Source organism: Cebus imitator, unplaced genomic scaffold, assembly GCF_001604975.1.
Source record: "Cebus imitator isolate Cc_AM_T3 unplaced genomic scaffold, Cebus_imitator-1.0 Scaffold70, whole genome shotgun sequence".
NCBI classification, from domain to species: domain Eukaryota; kingdom Metazoa; phylum Chordata; class Mammalia; order Primates; family Cebidae; genus Cebus; species Cebus imitator.
The window spans coordinates 2,180,455-2,200,284 of NW_016107385.1; the positions used below are offsets into that span (position 1 = coordinate 2,180,455).

Genomic DNA, 19,830 nt, shown 5'->3' on the forward strand with positions numbered 1-19,830 from the left:
CGATCTCTTGACCTCGTGATCCACCCGCCTCGGCCTCCCACAGTGCAGGGATTACAGGCTTGAGCCACCGCGCCCGGCCGTGTTCTCATCATTTAGTTCCCACTTACAGTGAGAACATGCAGTATGTTATTATCCGTTCCTGTGTTAGTAAAACAGGATTTTTTTAAAGTAAGAGAATAATACCTCAGAATCTGAAAAATTACTGTAAATTGTGCTGCTGGGTCAATAATATGGCTTTATAAAATCAAAATTAAGAAGTGTAGAGTTCCCTATCAAGAGTTTACATACCTCAGAAGTGGGGAGCCCAGAATCTCTATCATCCAAGTCCTTCAAAAGCTCAATCAGCCTTCTCTTCTCTCTGTCAATCATAACCACTGGGTTTCTTGATTCCTTGGCCAACTACAGAATTTATTAATAGAAAACATTATATACTCAAAGAAATTCATAGTTCAGGAAAATAAAAATGGGACCTGAGAATTCTACAATACAGATACACAAAGAGAAAATCTGTGAGATTAGGCATTTTACGTTTGCTATGTAATTTTATTTATGTCAAAATGTTTGTAAAGCTCCATTCTCTAATATCCAAAGATATCATCCCTATAAGCAGGCCCTCCTGTTAACCATTCCAACAGACATTTTATTAAAAAATAATATGAGCAGTTTTCAAACCTATTATAGATAAACAATATAAATACAAAAACATACTTACTGAGACATTTGGAAGAAATCTTCTTGCTACTTTCTTTGGGGCACTTATCCACTAAATGAAACTGCTTTTAAATTTCAAGACTAACATATGAGGAATTTAAATATTTAGTTACTATTGTTGAAAAGGAGAAAGAGAAATCTACGGCAGAGCTGCTATCTGTGTCAGCAAGAACCCAGGTAAGGGGGGAGCTCCATTGCTCTTGAAAATTGAACAGTAAATAAACATACAAGGGACCAGTGCAAAGACAAAGGCAGATCAAGACAGAGAAGTTTTCCCGAAGAAGATCATATGAATGCGGAGCACAAGAATCGAGAGTCCCCGAGGCCAGTCCCGGCAGCGGCAGGCTGCCCCACAAACCCAGTCTGCCTGAAATGATGTGCCAATTGTGGGGAAAGGATCAGGCTTCAAGTGTGAGGAATTAAGCAACTCTCCCTTGTCAATACTCTCCACTCACCCAGGTGGTTTTCTTGTGCCGCTGCTCAAGGGGTGAGCAGAGCTTCTGTCCTCCTCACTATAGTTCCTGTTGTAAATTAATTAATGAGCATTCTGGTCTAACCCAGGAATCCTTGTACCCTTGTTTAGTCTGAGTCTGCCTTAAAGACAAACCAAGTCAGGCTGCAAGGCCTATAAGACCAAAGATGGGTCCTTGAAGCAGAAGCTAATCAAGGCCAGTGACCAGCTGTGGGAAGGCTCAGCAAAGAGGCAGGCAACCAGTAGGCTTCTCCAGCATAGCCCTGCTGTTCTGCCAGGCACATTTTCCATTCAAGGTTCTAAACGTATTATCTATAAAATCAGTCTCATTACTTAAAAAAAAAAAAAAATTTACTAATATGCAATTTAAAATCTGAGAAACATTGTCCAAAACTATTATCTAAATAAATGTTTTTGCAAATTGCAGGAAACAGACTATTTCTGGAGAGTGAAATAAATGCTAGTTGCAGCTAGCATTTTGAAAAAGAGCTAGGATAGGATAGGATGTAATGGATTGAACACAGAAATAATGAAGTACTGGTTTATAAAAGTTTTTATTCAATATATCTACTAATTCAATCATTCATACATTTATGATGGTTGAAAAAATATTTAAAGACATTGAACAAAACTACTGCCATTTTTTCAACTCATTTAGCCCCAAATTCTGGCTTCTACATTTCTAAGTACATACCTCAATGTTTCTCTTAATAAAATCCTGGTTGTGTTTGCCCCTGAGCTCAATCTTTTCTGTATTTGAGAAAGGTTTCTTTCCTGCTTTGATCAATGATTCATTTCTTTCCACATCACAGGTAAAATCTAGTATTTAAAAAGTTCAAAATTTTTTCATAATTAAAAGTGTCAATTATGCTAAAAGTTCACTTCAAGCATGTATTAAAATATGTAAGAAATAAAACCCACGCAGAAGAACTAACTTCTAAATTCCAGATCCAGAAACCTAATATATAATGGAGATCTAGTCTTAAAAAGATAAATGTGCTGCAATAACTTTGAATTACGTTCTCATAAAACTTCTTGTGTTATTCATTATCATGTATCAAACTTTTTCCAGTTGACTCCATGAGAATGATGGGAAATATGAATAGAACTTCAAGACAGACATGTGAAGAAGAAATCACTGATGTTAGGGAAACTTTAAAATATATATTTTATTTCAGTCTTGATACAAAACAAAAAATTTCCCTCAGGACTAGGTCATCCCTACTCTTCTACTAATTTACCATTACCCTTTCTGAACAGAGCATCTTGTTTAACCTGCCTTTTGAGCAAGCTCTGCGAGTTAGTGTCCCACGTCCTGGCTCCCATCTGCACAAACCCCTAAAGCCCATCTGAGTTTGCCAATTTTCCTCAACCTTTCAGAAGAGGCTTGAGTGAATGTCTGAGATATTCATACCCTGAGTGTTCAAAATAAGAATAATACTTGTGGACTCATATTCCCTTTATAAAATATCTTGTTTTCTCTGTGTCACATTACAAGATTTTAAAACAAGACCATATGAACCTTTCATTAAAGCTCTGAAAATATGCATGAAGAAGCATGCATATTTTAAATATGCATGCATCTCCTTAAATAGCACATGCAGTTTGCCCTGCAAAACAGGATGCATTTCCACATTAAAGTTCAAATAAGAAAAAAACACCAGTCATGAGCTCAATCCAGGCAAAGTTTACATAAAAATTAATTTTGTACATTTTGTTAATTTTGTAATTTTGTAAGGGAGGTTACCTGAATAAAAAGGGTTAAGGGAGCTAGTCAATTGGTGTGTTTATAGCTAGTTATCAAAGAGTCAATACAAATATAACCATTTAAAAATTTTTTGATGAAAACAGCTGGAAAGAATGAGGGAAAGAGCAAGATCTCTTGATTTAAATTCTTTTCAAACAAAAGTAGCTTTAAGTTATTCAAATTTAAGTTATATAAGCTCATAGGCAAATACATCTATGCTTTATACCTGGGGTTTCATTTTTTAACAATCACATAATTATTTTTTAAATCAACTGCCAATAGTTAAAGTATGAGTTACTTTTCTGGTGCAAGGCCATCTTAGACACAAAATGCAACACTTCTTTCCATAATAATTCAAGTTGTATGCAGCCTTTTTAGTTGAAATACGAGGTTTGTTTATTCAGTTGAAGTTTCATATACTCTTAATAATACATTTAAAAAATACAAAGTGAATGCAGCCACGTTTACATTTATCACAGAGTTTCTTTAAAATATACTTCTAATAAATAGTAAGGAAAAAACATTGGGTTATCTGGCCAAAACTGTCTTCACTGGAACTGTCCTCTTCTCTCCAGTCTGGTAGTGATATAGCTGCCATGTTCCCACAGTGACCCCAGACCTTGCTGGGTTGAACAAGTTAGTTGAGCGACAGCCCCTGACCCAGCTGGATCACGCAGGCTCTTCTCTAGGATTGCAGAACTGAGCCAACCTCTGAATGTCTAGCCACAGCGTATGCTCTTGGGAACCAAAGTAAGCTGCCTCCCACCAAAATTTTTTTCACAGATTTGTTTTTGCTTAAGCCAGGTTTTAATTACTTGCAGCCAGTTTTTTTTTAACTCTTTATTATCATACAAAATTTCAAGCATCCAAAAGTAGAGAGAATGGTATAACAAACTCTGAACAACAAGCTGCAACAATGACCAACCTTGTGTCATCCTGAACCCTATCTGCCTCCACTTACCTCTGGAGTAAATTACATGAACTCATTTCATTTATGACTATTTCGGTACACAGCTAGCATTCCCTTGTGAAAATATGTACAATGACACAAATTAAAACATACCTTTACTGACTTTCTGCATCTGCTTTTCATATTCTTCTGGAGGGATCTGAGTATGAAACACTGAGAAAAAGTTGTCTTCATCCTCATGAGAAGGACCTGTTGATTTAAAAAATCCCTTGTTCAATGCTCACAAAATAAATAAGAAATTGTCTACAAAGTTGCTTTAAAAAGATAACATTTAATATTCTCTCCAGTGTTCTTCAATCCCCTCCACACATACAAATTTCTTAAAATAATGTCAATGTCACCTCCAAGTACAAATGACATCTTTGTATACAAGAGCCAATGAAACAAACAATAGAAGCTAAGATAAACAGCATTTCCCTAGAACTTAAGCACAAAATGAATGTGTAAGAGTGTACTAAAATATCACATTAACTCTCCAGAGATGATGCACTCAAATCTTGATATTCATAGAACAGAGAATATTCACACTGAGTAACTATAATTGCAGTTTTCTTTTTATTTTAGGTCTCCAAGGTAGAGACTTCAAATATGTGATCAGTCATTAAGATACAAGAATGCGAGAGATAACTTGGGAGACTCTTAGCAGTTACCTTTCTTCTTTTCTGATGTATTTTTTGACACCTTCATAAAGAAGATGGGGGCCAGGCGCGATGGCTCAAGCCTGTAATCCCAGCACTTTGGGAGGCCCAGGCGGGTGGATCATGAGGTCAAGAGATCGAGACCATCCTGGTCAACATGGTGAAACCCCATCTCTACTAAAAATACAAAAAAAAAAAAAAAATTAGCTGGGCATGGTGGCGCGTGCCTGTAATCCCAGCTACTCAGGAGGCTGAGCCAGAAGAATTGCCTGAACCCAGGAGGCGGAGGTTGCAGTGAGCCGAGATCGCGCCATTGCACTCCAGCCTGGGTAACAAGAGCGAAACTCCGTCTCAAAAAAAAAAAAAAAGAAAGAAAATGGGATAGTGTGTTTTTCAACTTCTTTGTTTCAATGTAGTTTATTTTTATGTTCTCCCATTAGCTAATTCAGACACTGTATATTTGCAAGATGCTGCTAACATAAACATGCTATTAAAAGTGTGTCTCTATACCCTAAGATGAGAGAATCTGCCAGGTTGTGGCACAGAAACGGTTTTGCCTCAGAAAACACAGGAGGTCTTGAGGGTATTACAGGATCCACCACCTCTCCCAGCAAGGAAACCAAGTTCAAACACCCTCTGTGAAATGATACAAACAACGGAAGCAGGCAGAAGATACATTCACCCTCAACAGTCACCAAATTCAAAACACAAAACTATGTAAAAACTAATTCATCAATTCCAATTCCCTAATTTGGAATTCATAATAATGAATTACGAACAGGGGTTGGCATTACATTGTTAGTCTTTGTACAATCTTTGATGAGTTAATCTAGCAAATTTGTGGTGTAAGCCTGGGGAGAGAGGGGTAAACTACTTAGAAAACAAAAAGGTTTAAAATTATTTTTGAACTTTAATTTTTTTTTGGTGCAACTACTATTATTAGGGGGTCTTCAATATTCATTAGGCTCAGCAAGTCAGCAATCTGGCAACATTTTATTATCAGTTTAAGTTACATTCACATCATATTCTTGAAGTGGTAATATATTTATTTCCTATCCCATAATTCCTTATAACAGTTTCACTCAATTTTATACTAAAACACCTGTAAAGACATAAAAATATGAAAATACACAAAAGTGAAAACTTTCACAGGTGATCAGCGACTATCTGAGGCCAGTGTCACGCAGGCAGTGAGAAGAATGTGAAATTACTCTTGTGACCCTGCAGCTCTTTGCCCATCCTCCCAGTGGTATTCACTGCCTGAGAGAGAAATGGGTACAACGTAGAACAAAGGTGCCATTGATCAGCTTTGAGTTTAAAAGACAACAGTTTCAAAAGCTGGGCACTCTGGCCAGGTGCGGTGGCTCACACCTGTAATCTCCCAGCACTTCGGGAGGCCGAGGCAGGCGGATCACAAGGTCAGGAGATCAAGACCATCCTGGCTAATACAGTGAAAACCGTCTCTACTAAAAATAGAAAAAAATATTAACTAGGCATCATGGCATGTGCCTGTAGTCCCAGCTACTCTGGAGGCTGAGGCAGGAGAATCACTTAAACCTGGGAGGTGGAAGTTGCAGTAAGCTGAGATGGAGCCACTGCACTTCAGCCTCCAGCTTGGGCAACAGAGTGAGATTCCGTCTCAGAAAAATAAAAAATAAAAAAAAGTTGGGCATTCAATTGTAAAAGCTTAACTCTTAAGGGGGAAAAAAAGAATTTTCTGAATTCCAAAAGTCTCCCTTTAGAAAGTTCTTCCTTCTTTTTCAAAAACAATTAGTGTAGAAGAAATTATGGAAGTAACCATCATAATAATTGACTCAGGTAAGTATCATCAATAAATTATAAAACTAGTGGGTGACAGTTTGAGGAATAATAGGATAATAGCCTCAAAGTATCTATCTCTTCACAGGACAATTTATTAATTACCAAAGGAAAAATAATAACCCTACCACGGAAAAACCTGGTAGACACCATTTTAACCTAAAGTGGTAAAAGCTGACATTGTGAGTACCGGGACAATCACCATCATGCACTTCCTGATCTGATTCATTCAGACACTATCACTTCCGTGGGGTTCCTGCCAAAAACACATAACCTGAACCTAATGGAGCAAAAACAAACCAACCCAAACTGGAGGACATGCTGCAAAATAATAGGCCTACTCTCTTCAAAAATGCCTATATCATAAAACACAAAGAGTAAAAGATATGACAACAATGTAATACGCATCCTGAGATTTTTCTTTTGCTATAAAGGATATTAGTGGGAGAGTTGGCAAAGTCTCAATAAAGCCTGTAGATAACCGGATAATAATCCTTTCCTGATTTATATGTATAATCGTGCATGTATGTGTATATATGTGTGCCCTTGTGTGGAGAGAGAGAGAGAAAAGGGAATGTGGTAAAATGTTAACATTCGGAGACTCTGGATAACGAGTATTTGAGAATTCTTTCTACTTTTCCTACGACTGTAAATCTGAAGTTATATCAAAATTAAAAGTTAGTAAGAAAAGTTTTTAAGTTCCTCACCTCACTACAAACATTTATGTGAGAAGGAAAAAAAATCTCCCTTTAGAGCCAAAACTTTGATGATTGAGCACAGAGTTTTTTATATGAGTCGTGAAAGAGGAAGATTGCAGGATGTGATTTAAGTTGTTTTCTGCCACCCAAGGAAGAAATGAAAGCCCATCCCAGATAAGGACCTAGAATACCTAGAAACCAGCAAAGGGGATGAGTTTGGAGTAGACACAAGTGATACAGTGTTAAGCTGCTCCCCGGCACAGCTCCTGCAGGTGAAATCCTAGAGTTACATAGAGAACCTGCTGAAGAGAATAGAGAAACCCAGAGCAGAGTGAGCCGTGCCTCACTGTACACCTGGAACTGGGGGGACACCCCACACACAGGCACACGTCTCCATCCACCCATGACAGCTGCAGAGCGGCAAAGGCAGTGTGGCATGCTTACAGGGAGACAGGGCCTGAAGTAGTCTCTCTCTCTCTGTCTCTCTCCCTTCTCCCCCTACACCCAGTCACACACACACACACACAGACAGACACATACACACACACACAATTCCCCATGGCTGGCTGGCCTGTGGCTTGAAGGAGAGAGAGTAGCATAGAGCCTCCCACCAGAGAGGATGTGGCAGGGACAACATACATCATCAGCATCTGCTGGCAGATGACAAAGGCTAAATGGGACCAGCTACAAGTCAGCAGACACCCCGGCTGGCTTCCCATATCCAGAGACCATCCAGGACAGGAGGCGTCTGAGAGAATAGCAAGGCCCAGATGCACACATCCCCATCCCTGGGCCATGATGCTACAAAGCATCCTCCTGAGCCCAGACACCACCCCGGAAAAGGCAGGGAGAAACAGGAAGGGAAAAAGAGCCTCATTTCTGAATGCTGAATTATGCTGTATAATTTTAGACACCCTACACAAGTATAGTAAATCCTCTCTTAATGTCAGATGTAGATGCTTGAAAACAGCAATTTTATGCAAAATGACATGGAACAAAATCAACTTTACCACAGTCTAATTAATATAAGTAAGAAATAAGTTCCTATGGCACATTTCTGGTCACAAAAACATTATTAAACCTCTTTTTTTTTTTTTTCTTTTTGGAGATGGAGTTTCATTCTTGTTGCCCAGGCTGGAGTGCAGTGGCGCGATCTTGGAGCACTGTACCCTCCACCGCTCAGATTCAAGCGATTCTCCTGCCTCAGCCTCCCAAGTAGCTGGGGTTACAGGTAACTGCCATGATGTCCAGCTTATTTTTCATATTTCTAATAGAGATGGGTTTTCACCCTGTTGGCCAAGCAGGTCTTGAACTTCTGACCTCAGGTGATCCGCCTGCCTTGGCCTCCCAAAGTGTTGGGATTACAAGTATGAGCCATGACACCCTGCCACATTATTAAACTTCTAAATAAAGACCAAAACACTTGTAATATTAAACACTGACATAAATGTGGGCTGTAAGTACATTTAAGAAAAATTAATAAAAATAAGTCTGAAAATTATTTACCAGCTTATTCCAATTCAGAGTGTTGGGTGGCCAGAGTCTATCTTGGCAGCTTAGAGTGCCAGGTAGAAACCCACCCTGGACAGGATGCCATCTTATGGCAGGGTGCACGCAGATACACCCATACTCACTCACAGTGGAGCCACGTAGATAACCTCACATGCATATCTTTGAGATGAAGAGGAAACTGGAGTGTCTGGAGAAAACCCATGCAGACATGGGGAAGACATACAAACTCCACACAGACAGTGGCCCCAGCTAGGAATCAATGTTTTTTCTCATCAACATTATAGTAAAATGACATTGAGCCCAGTGTGGTTCAATGTAATTCATACCTGTAATCCCAGCACTTTGGGAGGCCAAGAGGAATCTCTTGAGCCCAGGAGTTTAAGAGCAGCCTGGGCAAGATGGCAAGACCCCATCTCTACAAAAAATTAAAACATAAGCCAGGCATGGTGGCATGCACCTGTAGCCTTAGCAACTCAGGAGGCTGAGGTGGGATGATCCCTCAAGCCCAGGAATTCAAGGTGGCAGTGAGCGGTGATCATGCCACTGCATTCCATCCTGGACAACAAAGTGAGATCCTGTCTCTAAAAAATAAAAATAAAAAAATAAAATACCACGATGTTGAATAAAACACTGTCATTCAAGGACCTACTGTTACCTATTGCCAGAATCTGGAAGCAACTGATACCAACCAACACAAATGACAGAAAGGGAAAGAGAAAAGCAATCAGTGACGATGCAACCTTTGCCTACCGAAACAGGGGTGCTGAGGTCTAGATAGAAGGCAGCCCCTTGACTCAGAGATAAAAGGAAAAAATCAGCCAGAAACCAGTCCCAATCTCCTTGAGCAACAATGGTGTTTCTTGAGGCAGTTCAAACGCCGTGACCCAACTGCTGTCATACTTCTTTCTACATCTATTCAGAGGCTGTAACTCCTAGAAAACGACTGGACAGAAAGGAGGCAGAATGAACAGTGAAGATGTACTCCTGCAAGCAGATCCTCACAGTGGAGACAGAGATATGATGCTAAGAGCTCTGAAAGGCTTGACCCCAGAACTATATCAGTTATAGGTATCAAAATCCCAGCCAGTAAAGCAGAGTCTCAGTAGTGAATGTCAGTTAGAATCTTGAAATTGAAACGGCAGCTGGGTGTAGCAACCTACCCTGCAACCAGAGATTTAAAATCACAATTTTACCAGCATCCAGATGGATGATGGGCAGACTCAAGGCAGATGTGCCTTTTTGCTCTGTTGGCAAAAGGCAGGTGTGGATGGATTTTACCTCACTGGAGGATGAGAAAACAGCATCCTGGTAATCAATGGGACAGCAGACCTTTTGAACATACTTAGAAAAATCATAAAATTCTTTTTGGCATCCTCAATATATCAAAATATATGGCATCTGTGAAACTAGAGTAAATCACAGGAAAGAACTGACGAATGTGAAAAAACAAGAGGATGGGATTATAAAAATAAAGGGGGAAGTGGGAAACTGAGTGAAATAGGGAGGGATTGTAATAAAACAACGTGAGAGTGTATCTTTTAATAGGCTAGCTTAAAAGCATACACTCATTGCCTCACCTAACCTGTACATTACTAGACATGTTAGTCATTTTCTTGTTGGACCCTGATGGTTTTCCTGTTTGGGCTTCCCTCTTTCCCTTCTTCCCTCCTTCCTTCCCTCCTTCCCTCCTTCCCTTCTTCCTTCCTCCTTCCCTCCCTTTTTTCGTTTGTTTTAGTGCTCATTTTCTTTTCTTCTTTTCCTTCTTCCTTTCTAAACCATATACAATTATTTGGAAGGTTTGTACTTGAATTTGAAGTCTAAGTGATATAAACATATTTTTTCTATATTAAGAAAGTCAAGAATAAAAAAATGGTTTTCTGCTCCTTCTTTAAAGCAATACAAGGGATTTAGAATTGTTTTACTTACCCTCACCTTTTTCTCCCACTTTTCACCCTCTGTTAATATAATCTGGGCTTTTAGGCCTACCTGTTGTTATTCTTATCTTCTAGTGCATAGTAATTCTTGGATTTATAAACATACATTTCCTTCTGTTCGCCTCTCTGTTTGGCTGGTTATAATGCTCACAGCTAATTCCTGTATACAGCAACTTCTCTAATACTGGATTTTACATTGTGATTCATCTGCTGATTAGCTAGAAGATGATTCCAAGTATATTTATTTCAAAAACAAAATTAGCAGTGAATTATCTGCTCTACCATATCTAAGAATGTCTTTCTGTTGTCTTCATACCACAATAACAGAAGCAATATAGAGTCCCTAGTTACTACATTTTTCCTTTATTGCAAAAGAGAAACCTGATTTCAGCTTCCATTTTTATTTATTTATTTATTTATTTTTTATTTATTTATTTTTTTTTTTTGAGACGGAGTTTCGCTCTTGTTACCCAGGCTGGAGTGCAATGGCGCGATCTCGGCTCACCGCAACCTCTGCCTCCTGGGTTCAGGCAATTCTCCTGCCTCAGCCTCCTGAGTAGCTGGGATTACAGGCACGCGCCACCATGCCCAGCTAATGTTTTTGTAGTTTTAGTAGAGACGGGGTTTCACCGTGTTGACCAGGATGGTCTCGATCTCTTGACCTCATGATCCACCCGCCTCGGCCTCCCAAAGTGCTGGGATTACAGGCTTGAGCCACCGCGCCCAGCCTATCTTCCATTTTTATAGATAAAATAAGATTATTCTAATTTGGGCCTGGATGCTTGTAAAATTTCTTAGTGCCTTCCCATGGTTCAGAATTCTTGCCTGTATATATATATGGGTACTAGTCTTTTATCATTAATAGTGCATAGGTAATATTTTTTAAATCACGAAAGTTTCCTTTGATCGTTGTTTCTGTAACAGTTGTACTGGTTTAATTCTCATAAATTTCTATAATGGGTAGCTGGAATTCCTACTCCTGACTCCACACTTACCATTGACTTCGTCATCTCCTCATCTATTTATCCCTTCACATTGTGGAGCATCCTTCACTGCCTTGATTCTCCTGCAGTCTTAATTATACTCATTACTCCAATAAGGGCATTCTTCCTTGTACGCTTTTCTCATCTTACTCAGCTGCTTTTTCAAATCATCTTCTTGCCACTTCATGTTAGTATACTCTTTCCTCTGGGTTTTCTTTTTTGGTTTCACAAATAATATGCATTTTCTGCTACACTGAAGGATTCCAATCAGTTTTTAGAAACCAATAAAAGCACAATTACATTGAAAGATCTTAATAGAACTCTCTAAGATGAATGAAAATCAAGTAGACAAGTAATAAGGGCATTTTCTACATTTCAAAGTTTATTTACAGAGAGAAATAGTCTTTATTTCAAGTGTCCATGGAACACTTGAATCATATATTGGGTGAATACTTGAATCATATATTTGGTGAATTTTTTCATTGGGGGTATTAATCATATTACAGGCAAAACAATTCTTTGTGTGGAGTTTTTTAATGCAATTCCTTGCCTTCAGCAAACCTGGCCCCTGGCATAGTGGCATAAATTCCAGTAGTTCCCTATTTTCCCCTGCAGCACATCCTTATGACAACCAAAAATGCACACATCCAAATGTCTCCTACAATTGAGAACCTCTCTACTGGACCATAAAGAAAATTTCAACAAATTCAAAATATTAAAAACAGTTCTAAAAGGAACATTTATAGCCATAAATGCCTACATTATAAAAGAAGAAAGATCTCAAGTAGCCTGACATTATGCTTCAAGGAACTAGAAAAAGAACAAACAAAACCCGAAGTTAGCAGAAGGAAGAAAATAATAAAGATCAGAACACAAATAATCAAATAGAGGAGAGAAATGCCACAGGGGGAAAAATATCAATAAAGCTAAGAGCTGTTTTTTCTGTTTTGAAAAATCAAACAAGATCAACAAAAGTTAGACTAAGAAAAAACAGAAGACTCAAATATCTAAAATCAGAAATGAAAACAAAGAAATTACAACAGACACCTAAGAAATAAAAAGGATCAAAAGGGACCATTACAAATAACTATGTGTCAACAAATTTGATAACCTAGAGGAAATGGACAAATTCCTAGAAAAATATAAACTATCAATATTGAATCAGGAAGAAACAGAAAGCCTGAACAGATCTACGATAAACCAAGGGATTGAAATAGTAATTAAAAACCTCCCTCCAAAGAAAACCTCAGGACCAGACAGTTTCATAGCTGAATTCCACCAAACTCTCAAAGAAGAATTAATACCAATACTTCTTAAACTCTTCCAAAAAATAAAAAACAGGGCTAGAGAGGATACTTTCTAACACACTTTATGAGGCCAGTATCACGTTGACACCTGAGCCACACAAAGACTCCACACAAAAAAGAAAATTACAGGCCAGTATCTCCGATGAACATTGATGTAAAAATCCTCAATACGATATTACCAAACCTAATTCAACAATACATCAAAAAGACTATACATCATGATCAAGTGGAATTTATCCCTAGCAGATAAAGGTGCTTTAACAAATGTAAACCAATCAATGTGATACATAAATAACATTAACAGATTGAAAGACAAAAACCACATGATCATTTCAATTGATGCAGAAAAAGCATTTGACAAAGTTCGACATCCTTTCTTCTCCCAAGAGTTTAGGTATAGAAGAAAATTTCCTCAACATAATAAAGGCCATTTATAAAAAGTTCACAGTTAACATTACAACCAATGGGGAAAAACTGAAAGCTTTTCCTCCAAGATCTAGTACAAGATAGGCATGCCCACTCTCACCACTTCTATTCAACATAGTACCAAAAGCACTAGCAAGAGCAATCTGACAAGAAAAATAAATAATAGGCAACCAGATCAAAAAGAAAGAAGTAAAATTATGTCTATGTGCAGATGACATAATGCTGTATGTGAAAACCTAAAAGATACCACCCAAAAAAACCTATTCAAACTAATAAATAAATTCAGAAAAGTTATAGAGTAAAAAATCAACATATAAAAATCTGTGGAATTTCTATAAACAAACAACCTAGCCTACAAAAATCAAGAAAACAATCTCATTTAGGATAGCATCAGAAAAATCAAATAAAGTACTTACATTAAACCAAGGAAGTAAAAGATGTAGACATTAAAAGCTATAAGACACTGGTGAAAGAGATTCAAGAGGACATAAATAAATGGAAGGATATTCCATGTTCATGGATCAAAAGATTTAATATTGTGATAATGTCCATATTATCCAAAGCAATCCCTATCAAAATCCCAGTAATATTTTTCATAGCAATAGAAATCCTAAAATTCATATGGAACCACAAAAGACCCCAAATGCCCAAAGCAATTCTGAGAAAGAAAAACAAAACTTGTAGGCATCACACAGAAAGGTAATCAAATTAGTTAGTAATGTAATCAAAACAGTATTAATACTGGCATAAAAACAGACACATACACCAGCAGAACAGAATAGAAATCCCAGAAATGAATCCAAACATATAGAGTCAACTAAGTTTTAACAAGGGCCCAAGAAGACACAATGGGGAAAAGGTAGTCTCTTCAATAAATGGTGCTGGGAAATGTGGATTTCCACATCCAAAAGTATGAAATTGGATCCTTATCTTACACTGTACACAAAAATCAACTCAAAATGAATAAAAGACCTAAACATAAAATCTGAAACTATAAAACTCCTAGGGAAATCATAGAAGGAAAGTGCATTAATATTCACCTGGGCAATGATTTCTTGGGTATCACACCAAAAGTTCAGAATACAAAAGCAAAAATAAATAAATGGGACTACATCAAACTAAGAAGCTTCTGCATAGCAAAGGAAACAATCAATAAAATGAAAAGACAACCCACAGATTGGTAAAAACATTTGCAAATTACATATCTGATAAGGTGCTAATATTCAAAATTTATAAAGATCTCATACAACTCAACAGCAAGAAAACACAGCCTGATTAAAAATGGGCAAAGTGGATAAATATTTTTTTGAAGAAAACATAAAGATGACCAACAATATGAAAAGGTGTTCAACATCACTAATCATCAGGGAAACGTAAATCAACATTACTATGAGATAATACCTTGTTAGGAAAGCTATTATCAAAAAGACAAGAGATAATAAGTATTGCGAGGGTATGGAGAAAAGGGAACTCTTGTATATTGTTTGAGGGAATATAGATTGGTGGAGCCATTATGAAAAACAGTATGGTGGTTTCTGAAGAAATTAAAAATAGGAAGAACTACCATATGACCCAGTAATTCCTCTTCTGGAAAAGAAAATGAAAAGAAAGAAAATCCCAAAGAAAATGAAATCACCACCTTATAAAGACATTTGCACTCTCAAGCTTATTGCACCATTCTTCACAATAGCCAAGATATGGAAACAAACCAGGTGTCCACTGGCAGATGAATAGATAAAGCAACTGTAATACACACACACACACACACACACACACACGCACACACACACACACACAAATACACACACACAGGAATATTATTCAACCTTTAAAAAGGAGATCCTGCCATTTGCCACAACATGGATGACCTAGAGGAAATTATACTAAGTGAAATAAGCCAGACACAGAAGCAAAAATACTGCATGATCTCACTTATATGTGGAATCAAAAATTTAAAAAAAAGTCAAAACAGACAATAAAACAATGATTACCTGGGGATCAAACACTGGGAGGAAATGGAAAAACGTAGGTCAAAGGATAAAAAAGTAGCAGATATGTAGGACTAACATGTCTAAAGATCTAATGCACAACTCAAGGACCATAACTGATAATAGTCTATTACATTCAGGATTTTTGCTAAATGAGTAGATCATAGCTGCTCTTTCCATGATGGGGTATTGGGAGAGGAAACGGATAACTATGTGAAGTGACTGATATGTTAATTTGTTTCACTATAGTAACCATTTTGCTATATATATTTATATATACATATATATGTATCTCATAACATGTTGTATACTTTAAATATACACAATAAAATTTATGTTTAAAAATATCAAAACCATGACCACAATATGATGAGACTCTACATTCATATTTAAAATATAGGACTTATACAAAATGCTGGAGAACAAAAGAAAGCCATCATCATTTTCTAAATACCTATTAGATCAATGAGGAAATAAAAACACACAAACATTTTGTGGAAAATAACAAAAATGATGACACCACATACGGGAGTGTGCTACAGAGATTAAGCCATGTTTTGAAACAAATTCAGAGCAATGAAACTTTGATTATTTTTTTAATTTTTATTTTTAGTTTAGATTCTAGGGGTTACATTGCACATTTGTTACAAGGGTATAATGCATGATGCTGAGGTTTGGGTTTCTATTGATCCCATCGCCCAGACAGCAAACATAGTACTCAATAGGAAATTTTTCAATCCCTGCCCCTGTCTCTCCAACCCTCCTTATGGAGTCCCTGGTGTCTATTGTTCCCATGTTTATGTCCATGTATACCCAGGGTTTAGCTCTCACTTGTAAATGAGAATATGCAATATTTAGTTTTGTGTCGGTGTTAATTCAGGTAAGATAATAGCCTCCAGCTGCATCTGTGTTGTCAGAAAGGACATGATTTTGTTCTTTTTTATGGCTGCATAGTATTCCATGGTATATATAAACCAATTTTCCTTATGAAATCCACCACTGATGGGCATCTAGGTTGGTTCTATGTCTTTCCTATTATGAATAATGCTGTGATGAACATACGTATGCAGGTGTCTTTTTGGTAGAACAATTTATTTCCCTTTGGGTATACACCCAGTAATGGGATTGCTGGGTTGAATGGTAGTTACATTCTCAGTTATTTGAGAAATCTCTAAACTCCTTTCCACAATGGCTGAACTAATTTACATTTCTACCAGCAGTGTATAAACATTTCCTATATGCTGCAGCCTCGCCAATGCCTGTTATTTTTTAACTTTTTAGTAACAGTCATTCTGACTTGTGTGAGACGGTATCTCATTGTGGTTTTGCTTTGCAATTCTCTGATGATTAGTAATGTTAAGCATTTTTTCATATATTTGTTCCCCTCTTGTATTCTTTTGAGAAGTGTCTGTTCCTGTTCTTTGCCCACTTTTCAATGAGGTTATTATTATTTTTTTGACTTGTTCAATTCTTTACAGGTTTTGCATAATAGTCCTTGGTTGGAGGTAGAGTTTGCAAATATCTTCTCTCATTTTACAGGTTGTCTGTTTATTGTATCAGTATTTTCTTTTGCTGCACAGAAGCTCTTTATTTTAATTAATTTCCAATTTTCAATTTTTGTTTTTGCTGCAATTACTTTTGAGAATTTAATCATAAAATCTTTGCCTAGGCTGATACCCAGAAGAATATTTCCTAGGTTATCTTCTAAAATTTTTATAGTTTGGGGTGTTACATTTAAATCTTTAATCCATCTTGAGTTGATTTCTGTATATGGTAACAGGGAGAAACCCAGTTTTATCCCTCTTCATATGGTTAGCCAGTTTTCCCAGCACCACTCCTTAAGCAGGGGCTGTGCATAGTAATTTCTCTCCAAAGAGTACAATGTGGAAAAGGAGGGGGAAATAGGGTAACTTTACAGTGGAAAAATCTTACAAATATTTCCTCAGCCAGGTGATCAAAGTTAACATCAATAACAATGTTATATTAATAATATGATGTAATATAATGAAAATGACCCCATAACTCCATGCTTTTCCTCCCAAAAACACATACTCTCAATCTAGTCATGTGAAAAGCATGAGATAAATTCCAACTGCTGGACATTCTACAAAATAACTGATCAGTTCTCCTCAAAACTGTCAAGGTCATCAAAAATAAGAAAACTCTAAGAAAGTGTCATAGCCAGCAGTAGACTAAGGAGACATGAGGACTAAATGTAATGTGGTGTCCTGGATGGGATTCTGGAACAAAAAAATGGACAGGACATTAAGTAAAAGTTAAGGGAATCTGAATGTATCAATATTGGTTCACTTATTGAAACCATACTAATGTCATATGTTCATAATAAGGGAAACTGGGGGTGAATATAGGGGAAATCTCTGCACCACATTCATAATTTTTCTATAAATGTAAAACTGCCCAAATAAAAAGTTTAGAAGAAACTTCCAGATTAAAAAGATTGAGGCAAACATGAACAAAATTAGAGACAAAGAGGATATACAAACAACGTGAAAAAGAATTATTATTTAAAATACTATCTGAGACTCTATGTTAGTAAATTTTTAAATCTTCATGAAGTGGATACTTTAAAATCTTAGTGACATGGATGCATTGCCAAAATTGACTCCAGAATAACTAGTAACCTGAAATAGAATAGTAAACATGAAGGAAGCTGAGAAAAGAGTCAGAGAATTGCCTCCAAGAAATTATTTTAACCAGATGGTTTTCCCAGTGAAATCTTTCAAAGTTTAAGGGAACAGATAATCCCCATGTTATATAAACTGTTTCAAATCACAGAAATAAATGAGCAGACACCCCCATTCATTTTATGAAGTTCACACAGCCTGACAAAGCAAACACACATACATCTACTCTTCACCCCCAACTTCACCGCCATGCCATAATGAACATTTCACACACGTGTGTGTGCACACACAACACAACTAGCCTTGCTTATAAATATAGATGCAAAAATTCTGAATAAATTCATCCATTTAAATCTGGTAGTAAATTAAAAGAATAATCTTCCATAACCAAGAAGGGTTGACCCAGCAATAAAAGATACATTTAGTATTTAAATATACTAATTTTAAAATATTAAATAAGTTGATATTGAAATAAAAATTTGTGATAATTTAAATATTTATTGAAATGCATTCAATAAATTTCAACACTAAGTTCTTATAGTTCTCAGCATAGGAATAACTGTTAAAAAGGACACAAAAGTTAACATTATTTCCTGGTGATATGTTCATAAACCAAAAAATAAAGGTAAACAAAAATAATTAGAATTAATAAGATATTTAGTTAAATGTACAAACAGAAAACAAATTAGAAATGTGTAAAAAGTCACAAACTTTTGTCTATGTCATTAACAACCCTTTATAAATATGACAGGCTAAACTCCAATCAGGGTATTAACAATGAAAAGATATATAAGACCTATGCATATCTAATAGGTATAAGATACCTGCAGAGATTGCTTGACATATAAACAATAATATGTAAGACACATACCATGTTCCTCTTGATGCAGTAATGTCTAGTAATCACAGGAATACTAACAATAACTCAATGTGTTGAGCACTTACTATGTGCTTTAGAAGTCAGATACCATGTTGTGAGACATGCTGGCATCCTATGAAGGGGTTCGTGTAGTAAGAAACTAAGATCTTCAGTCCACAGCCAGCATAAAGCTGAGGTCTGCGAACAACCATGTGAGTGAGCTTGGAAGCCAGTTCTCCAACTCCAGTAAAGCTTTCAAATGACTGTAGCCTAAGCAACCATTGGACATGAGAGATCCTGAGTCAGAACCACCCAGCTAAGACACTCCCAGATTCCTGGCCCACAGAAACTGTGAGATTATAAATGTTTGTTGGCTTAGGTTGCCATGTTTTAGGGGTAATTTGTTATACAGCACTCGTACAATGATAACTCATATAATGATCTTGTAGGAAAATAATGACATTATGGAGGCAAGACTGAAAGCTGTTTAAATAGTCTGAGAGAGAAATGCTGAGATCAAACCATTTAATAACGGGGGTTTAAAAAAAGTCAGATACAGATAGGGCAGAACAAATACTCACTTGGGGAACTCAAAGAAGAAGTGCAAAAGAGCAATGAGGGAGGAAGTGTGGATGGTTCTTGAGTTTCTAGTTTAGACGACTAGGTGAGTGATGATACCATTAACTAAAGCAGAGAAAACATAAAAGAAGGAATAGGTTTCAACAATAGGGAGGAAGAAGGAAAGAAATAGAAGAAAAACAGCAGGGAATAATGAATCCAGAAAAAAATTTCACTATGCTATGAGAGGCCATTGTGTCAGATTCTACAGAGATGTCAAGTACAATCAAAACTAGAAGTATGCCATTAGACTGCGAATTTAGGAGGACCACCGATGAAGCAGCTTCCATGGTATGACAGCAGAAAATACAGACACTGAAAAGAAGTAAATGGAAGTTGACCAGGTAGCGCTAAGAGATGGGTACTGTTCTTTCAAGAAGTCTGATTTTGCCGGGCGCGGTGGCTCAAGCCTGTAATCCCAGCACTTTGGGAGGCCGAGGCGGGTGGATCACGAGGTCAAGAGATCAAGACCATCCTGGTCAACATGGTGAAACCCCGTCTCTA

At 37.0% G+C, this 19,830-nt stretch overlaps 1 protein-coding gene across 1 annotated transcript in view; it reads right to left on the reverse strand.

Annotated features, from left to right (window-relative positions):
* FSIP1 (fibrous sheath interacting protein 1) overlaps positions 1 to 19,830 on the reverse strand; it is a 193,088-nt gene that overhangs the window by 146,362 nt on the left and 26,896 nt on the right. Inside the window, exons 5-7 of the mRNA XM_017530915.2 lie at positions 3,994 to 4,089; positions 1,878 to 2,002; positions 289 to 399 (exon numbers count right to left, since the gene is read on the reverse strand). Of these exons, the coding sequence (XP_017386404.1) occupies positions 289 to 399; positions 1,878 to 2,002; positions 3,994 to 4,089 (332 nt within the window). The remainder of the gene's footprint in view (positions 1 to 288; positions 400 to 1,877; positions 2,003 to 3,993; positions 4,090 to 19,830) is intronic.